The sequence below is a fragment of the Gymnoscopelus braueri genome, assembly GCF_963280865.1.
Source record: "Gymnoscopelus braueri genome assembly, chromosome: 10".
Lineage (NCBI taxonomy): Eukaryota > Metazoa > Chordata > Actinopteri > Myctophiformes > Myctophidae > Gymnoscopelus > Gymnoscopelus braueri.
Genome location: NC_137611.1, coordinates 1,450,511 through 1,458,010, shown reverse-complemented (window position 1 = coordinate 1,458,010; position 7,500 = coordinate 1,450,511). Strand labels below are relative to the sequence as shown.

The 7,500-nt window shown below is 42.9% G+C and overlaps 1 protein-coding gene across 1 annotated transcript in view; it reads right to left on the bottom strand.

Annotated features, from left to right (window-relative positions):
• LOC308092829 (ephrin type-A receptor 3-like) overlaps positions 1–7,500 on the bottom strand; it is a gene marked incomplete at its 5' end in the record, with an annotated part of 150,267 nt that overhangs the window by 62,404 nt on the left and 80,363 nt on the right. The window contains 1 exon segment of the mRNA XM_080438928.1: positions 535–690. Coding sequence (XP_080295054.1) covers positions 535–690 — 156 coding nt within the window.

Sequence of the window (7,500 nt, the reverse complement as noted above, 5' to 3'; positions counted from 1 at the left end):
CCACCGTGGGTTCTATCTGCTCTAGACCGGATCAGGAGAAACCAAAAAGGGGATGATCCCAGGCTATGGGTTCTAAAGGGGATGATCCCAGGCTATGGGTTCTAAGGGTTTCCTCTGGTCTGTTCTGGTCTAACCTCCATCTCCAGGCTTTTATTTTGTTGTTTTGCTCAAAAATAAGAGCCTGGACCAGCCTGTTGACGTTCCTGGCATAGGAAGTGTTTCATTTCCCCAACCAACCAGAGTGCAGTGGGCGTCGCTGCATATTGGGGGAGGAGGAGGGGCATGGGGCGGGGCGGGGGCTGACGGACAGATTGGTGAACCAAGATTTTGAACCCGCCCCTCTAGACCAGATGTCAGACGCACTAGTTCTGGTCTAAACACACACTGTGATGAGTGACTGAACCAATGTAACTCAATAAGAGAGGTGTGTGTGTGTGTGTGTGTGTGTGTGTGTGTGTGTGTGTGTGTGTGTGTGTGTGTGTGTGTGTGTGTGTGTGTGTGTGTGTGTGTGTGTGTGTGTGTGTGTGTACTCACGTGTACAGGCCATGTAGCGGGGGTCCCCCTCGGCGCGGTGGAAGCCCTTCTCACAGACACACTCGGAGGCCTGCTCCTGGTGGGAGGAGCTATGAGGAGGACACTTGGTGCAGTACGGGTCTGTGGCCAGAGCCTTGTATGTCCCTGGTCTGCAGGCTGCAGAGACACACACACACACACACACACACACACACACACATTTATATTAGTATTCTAGTGAGGACATCAGAGCCTTGTAGGTCCCTGGTCTGCAGGCTGCAGAGACACACACACATTTATATTAGTATACTAGTGAGGACATCAGAGCCTTGTAGGTCCCTGGTCTGCTGGCTGCAGAGACACACACACACACACACACACACATTTATATTAGTATACTAGTGAGGACATCAGAGCCTTGTAGGTCCCTGGTCTGCTGGCTGCAGAGACACACACACACACACACACACATTTATATTAGTATACTAGTGAGGACATCAGAGCCTTGTAGGTCCCTGGTCTGCAGGCTGCAGAGACACACACACATTTATATTAGTATACTAGTGAGGACATCAGAGCCTTGTAGGTCCCTGGTCTGCTGGCTGCAGAGACACACACACACACACACACACACATTTATATTAGTATACTAGTGAGGACATCAGAGCCTTGTAGGTCCCTGGTCTGCTGGCTGCAGAGACACACACACACACACACACACATTTATATTAGTATACTAGTGAGGACATCAGAGCCTTGTACGTCCCTGGTCTGCAGGCTGCAGATACACACAAACACACACATTTATATTAGTATACTAGTGAGGACATCAGAGCCTTGTAGGTCCCTGGTCTGCAGGCTGGACAGAGACACACACACATTTATTTTAGTATATATTTTTAGGACAGCGATTTTAGGAAAGCATTTTTTTTCTTTTACTCAGTGCATATTTTACTCAGTGCATATTTTACTCAGTGTATATTTTACTCAGTGCATATTTTACTCAGTGCATATTTTACTCAGTGTATATTTTACTCAGTGTATATTTTACTCAGTGTATATTTTACTCAGTGCATATTTTACTCAGTGTATATTTTACTCAGTGCATATTTTACTCAGTGTATATTTTACTCAGTGCATATTTTACTCAGTGTATATTTTACTCAGTGCATATTTTACTCAGTGCATATTTTACTCAGTGCATATTTTACTCAGTGTATATTTTACTCAGTGTATATTTTACTCAGTGCATATTTTACTCAGTGTATATTTTACTCAGTGCATATTTTACTCAGTGTATATTTTACTCAGTGTATATTTTACTCAGTGTATATTTTACTCAGTGCATATTTTACTCAGTGCATATTTTAGTCAGTGTATATTTTACTCAGTGCATATTTTACTCAGTGTATATTTTACTCAGTGCATATTTTACTCGGTGCATATTTTACTCAGTGTATATTTTACTCAGTGCATATTTTACTCAGTGTATATTTTACTCAGTGCATATTTTACTCAGTGCATATTTTACTCAGTGTATATTTTACTCAGTGCATATTTTACTCAGTGCATATTTTACTCAGTGCATATTTTCTCCTTATTTGTCTTTCTGAAAAATGTCAGAATAATGTGTGTCTTGTGATAATTAGGTCCAATATTTAGTTCAGTGACCATGGAGCTAAAGAACGGTTCAGAAGCTGTGTTCACGTTCACTCTGTCATTGGAATGAATAGACTTGACCAACCTGCTTCCTGTCTCCTATATAAATCAGTGGTTCTCAAACTCTTTCATGTCAAGGACCCCCCAATATGATATGTATTTGGCCGTGGACCACCATCTCAAAATATGTTGTTCCAGGGACCCCCCAGAAGCAAAGATTTGTTTTAAAAAGGTTCCCCTTAAAGATTTGAACATATTTTCAAGATTGAAAACTTTGAGAACCACCGTCCTCAATGATCGACGTGTTGCTGGTCTTGGTTTACGATGCTTCTGACACACAGGTGTGGCCACCCCCCCGCCCCCCCCCCCCCCATGTTACTTCCTTCACAGGTGTTACCAATCATGCTAATGAAGGCTCTGTTCCATTTAGTTTTGGCACAGTGTTTCCACAGTGTTCCAACATGCACAGCGGCAGCACCCCGACTCTGTTTGACCCAAATGGAACACACTTAACCCTTTCAGAACGGGAACGCATCTGTGTAATGTTTTTCGTTCTCTTTGGCTATTCAAAAATAGCAGATCTACAAGCTCGTAGCGCGGCACCGAGTGCTGCGCTATGAGCTTGTAGATCTGCTATTTTTGAAAGATAGTGAACATTTGTGCAAATCTTTGAATATATATATATTTTTTAAAACGAACATTTTCGCGAACATGTTGCTATAATATCAGTGGTCCTCAAACCTTTTTCATGTCAAGGACCCTGATATGTATTTGGCCGCGGACCCCCATCTCAAAATATGTTGTTCCAGGGACCCCCAGGAGCAAAGATTTGAGTAAAAAAAAATCGCTTTAATTTAAAAAATATATATATATATTCAGAGATTTGAACAAATTTTCAAGATTAAAATAAATAAATAGCAGATCTACAAGCTCATAGTGCGGCACTCGGTGCCGCACTATGAGCTTGTAGATCTGCTATTTTTGAATAGCCAAAGAAATCTAGAAAGGACACACAAATGCGTTCCCGGTCTTAATGGGTTAATTAGTATCACTGGTAGCACCTGTACAGGATGTTAACATTACAAAACTATTTATGTTAATGTGCTGCCATGAAAAAGACCCGCTTCCTTTTGCACTCATATGGTAATTATACATGTTGTGCTGTGCCTGTTTCTCAACTGTGCGTGTGTGCGTGTGCGTGTGTGTGTGTGTGTGTGTGTGTGTGTGTGTGTGTGTGTGTGTGTGCGCGCGTGCATGCGTGCGTGCGTGCGTGTGTGCGTGTGTGCGGTGTGTGTGTGTGTGTGTGTGTGTGTGGTGTCGGTGTGTGTGTGCGTGTGTGTGTGTGCGCGTGTGCGTGTGTGTGTGTGGTGTGTGTGTGTGTGTGTGTGTGGTGTGTGTGTGTGTGGTGTTTGAATAAAATGATGAATACAAGGTTTGACACAAATAGCTGCTCGCTCTGGATAAGAGCGTCTGATAAATGCTTCAATTGTAAATTAAAGTCCTTTTTTATTTCAATAGAAGACACATCCTGAATAATAGCGTGTAAATCCAAACGACACGAAGAGCGTGTTAATGTGTCTTCATAATGGGACTGAACAGAGCACATGCTCATACGTGTCATTTAATACACTATGTACTGTACAGCATGGAAATAAGGAGACAACTAGTAGGACACAGGAGGGGAGAAAATACACTTGTTTCTGACTGTCACCCAACACAGCCCAAGAATAGAACACCCCACACACACACACACACACACACACACACACACACACACACACACACACACACACACACACACACACACACACACACACACACACACACACACACACACACACACACACACACACACACACACACACACACACACACACACACACAAATACCGAGTCTGATTTAATATGTTATGACACCAGGGCTACGAGAGACACGGGGTCACAGACACACACACACACACACACACACACACACACACACACTCCACATTATATAAGGCTGTGTGTGGTGTGTGTGTGTGTGTGTGTGTGTGTGTGTGTGTGTGTGTGTGTGTGTGTGTGTGTGTGTGTGTGTGTGTGTGTGTGTGTGTGTGTGTGTGTGTGTGTGTGTGTGTGTGTGCGTGTCTGTGTGTGTGTGTGTGTGTGTGTGTGCGCGTGTCTGTGTGTGTGTGTGTGTGTGTGTGTGTGTGTGTGTGTGTGTGTGTGTGTGTGTGTGTGTGTGTGTGTGTGTGTGTGTGTCTACGTTCTCTTCTCACTGTGGCTGTCATGGTGTCTCTAAGAGTGTAGCGGATGATACATACTTGGTTGTGCACCGGTGTGGCGATCTGAAAATAGCAGATCTACAAGCTCACAACATGGCATGTTGCAGTGCATTGTGAGCTTATTAGATCTGCTATTTACAGTATGTTTACTGTACTGTATAACTTATCTTCATATAATTGGTCCTCCCTAATGCTCATTATACGATTCTGTCTCCTCACTCTGTGTGTCAGAGGACGGCTGTGGACAGTTCACAAACCTGCCTACCAGTGACATCATCGAGATGACACATTGTGAGCTTGTAGATCTGCTATTTAAAAAAGATGTTGTTATACATTTGAAAACTTGAAATGGGACATTCTTCCTAATGAGTACTTTTACTTTTGATACTTAAAATACATTATGATGCCAATACCTTTGTACTTTTATTCAAGTACATTTTGAATTCCGGACTTTTACTTGTAACAGAGAATTGCTATATTGCAGTATTGCTACTTACTTACTTAAGTAAGAAATGTGAGTACTTTTTCCACCACTGCTGCATTGTCTAATTCTCACCTCAAATGTTTTCAAAATCTTTCTTGAGAGCAATGTTTAGCTGTCTATGACATGGTGTGTTTGTTTACATGCTTGTCATGTTGGATACGGCACAAAATCAAGCGTCGTAGATTGATATGATCAGGTGCTCTGAGTCTTTGATTAGACAGAGCTCTGTTATTGAGCTCAGGTCATTATTCAGAAATAACACACGGCTGCGTGAATTCAGCGATTGACCAATCAGAATCAAGCATTCCACCAAGCCGTGTAATAAATGAAGATAAGGTTGGACATGGGTGAATTGAATGTTTATTGTGAACTCATTAAAAGGTGAAATCAGTAACGCTGTGCCTCCCTGTGAGGCCAAACAGAAGGGCTGCCTGTCTCTCCACCAATCTGAATATCATCTGAATATAGATTAAGTGTGTAGTTATTTATGCATTCAGTCCCGTCTCTCTTCTCTCCTACGGCGGCAAATTGTCTTTTTACGCCGTAGACACGCAAACAGAAGGAAAGAAACGTAAGGAAAACGGAAGGAGACGGAAAAACGCAATTCGATAGAGGCTGTCTACGTGTGTCGCATGAGGATGTGTGTGTGTGTGTGTGTGTGTGTGTGTGTGTGTGTGTGTGTGTGTGTGTGTGTGTGTGTATAGGATGGATCAATGGAGAGATGGATTCCACAAGGTGCTGATTGCATGTTCGTGGTGTGCGTGTGAGTGTGTGTGTGTGTGTGTGCACATACAGTATGTCTTTTGTTGACATATAAGTGAAGGTCAGGGTTTTAATCAAACCTCATGTCAGTCGCCTTGGAAAGGCTGTATATTACTGTCACGCACGCACGCACGCACGCACGCACGCACGCACGCACGCACACACACACACACACACACACACACACACACACACACACACACACACACACACACACACACACACACACACACACACACACACACACACACACACACACACACACACACACACACACACACACACACACACACACACACACACACACGTTTCGCATAAAAGAATGAGCAGATGACAGCTTTCTGATCTCAACTTTCACAGGGGGCGGAGTTGCAGACTCTGTAGCATTTGACGGGTGTGGCTTGAGGGACTAAACAACCAATTGCCAAACTAGTCGATCTACAAGTACTGTCATAATTTACATAATCACCTAATCGCAATTATTTGAGATATTCACAATATTTTTTGTATAATCATCATAATTGTCGTGTTGTGAGCTTGTAGATCGGCTATTTTCACTAATAATGTATTAAAAAAAAAAATTTTAAGGTTAATGTTATGATTAAATATGTCAGTCATTTATTTGTATAGTTAGGTTATTTGTCATATCTGAGCTGTGTAACTTCAAAGCCTATAAAAGCCAAACAGAAATGTGTTTTCTATTCATAATGTTACAGTGTTCAACCACACACACACAATTAAATTGTTAATCACAATTATTTGTGTGACAATTAACCTTCGAGCTCACAAAGCTTCATTTATTAACCCCTTTTTTTTAATACTTTTCAAAGTTTTGTTAAAGTTTACAATAACAGGGATGCCAGGTTGAAACAGTTCAATGCACAGACAGTCGTGACGTGTTGTGAGCTTGTAGCTCAGCCATTTACCGCTATTTACGAACATTTCTGAAGGTTTTCTAAAAGCGTTGGCCTTCAATGACATGAAAACAAGAAATAAATCAGGGACGGCAGGTTTTTTACACTGAAACAGACGGAGGAAACAAACAAACAGGCAGAAAGTAAAAACCTTCCTAAAAGTAAAAGTGTGATTTCTGACTGTGTTTCCACCTGGAGGCTCACTGTATTTATAGGAAAAACATTCATCATATGGGAGCAAAGTCCACTGGAACTATCCCCCACAGAGTGTGTGTGTGTGTGTGTGTGTGTGTGTGTGTGTGTGTGTGTGTGTGTGTGTGCACGGGCGCGCAAGCGTGCGTGCGTGCGTGCTTGCGTGTGTGTGTGCTTTGCGTGCATGCGTGCGTGCGTGCGTGCGTGCGTGCGTGTGTGTGTGTGTGTGTGCTTTGCGTGCGTGCGTGCGTGCGTGCGTGCGTGCGTGCGCGTGCGTGCGTGCGTGCGTAGCGTGCGTGCGTGCGTGCGTGCGTGCGTGCGTGCGTGCGTGCGTGCGTGCGTGCGTGCGTGCGTGTGTGTGTGTGCTTTGCGTGTGTGTGTGTGTGTGTTTTGCGTGCTGCGTGTATTACTATACTTGTGAGCAGTCGTTCTCAAACTTTTTCATGTCAAGGACCCCAAAAATGATATGTATTTGGCTGTGGACCCCCATCTCAAAATATGTTGTTCCATGGACCCCCAGAAGAACAGATTTGAGTTACAAATGTTCGATTTAAAAAAAATATATATTATATTAAGGTTTGCACACATTTTCAAGATTATTTCAAAAATAGCAGATCTACAAGCTACAAGAGAGAGCCTGTAGATCTGCTATTTTTTAAAAGCCAAAGTATAAAAGGTTAAAGTGGTCCTGAGAGAGAGAGAGAGAGAGAGAGAGA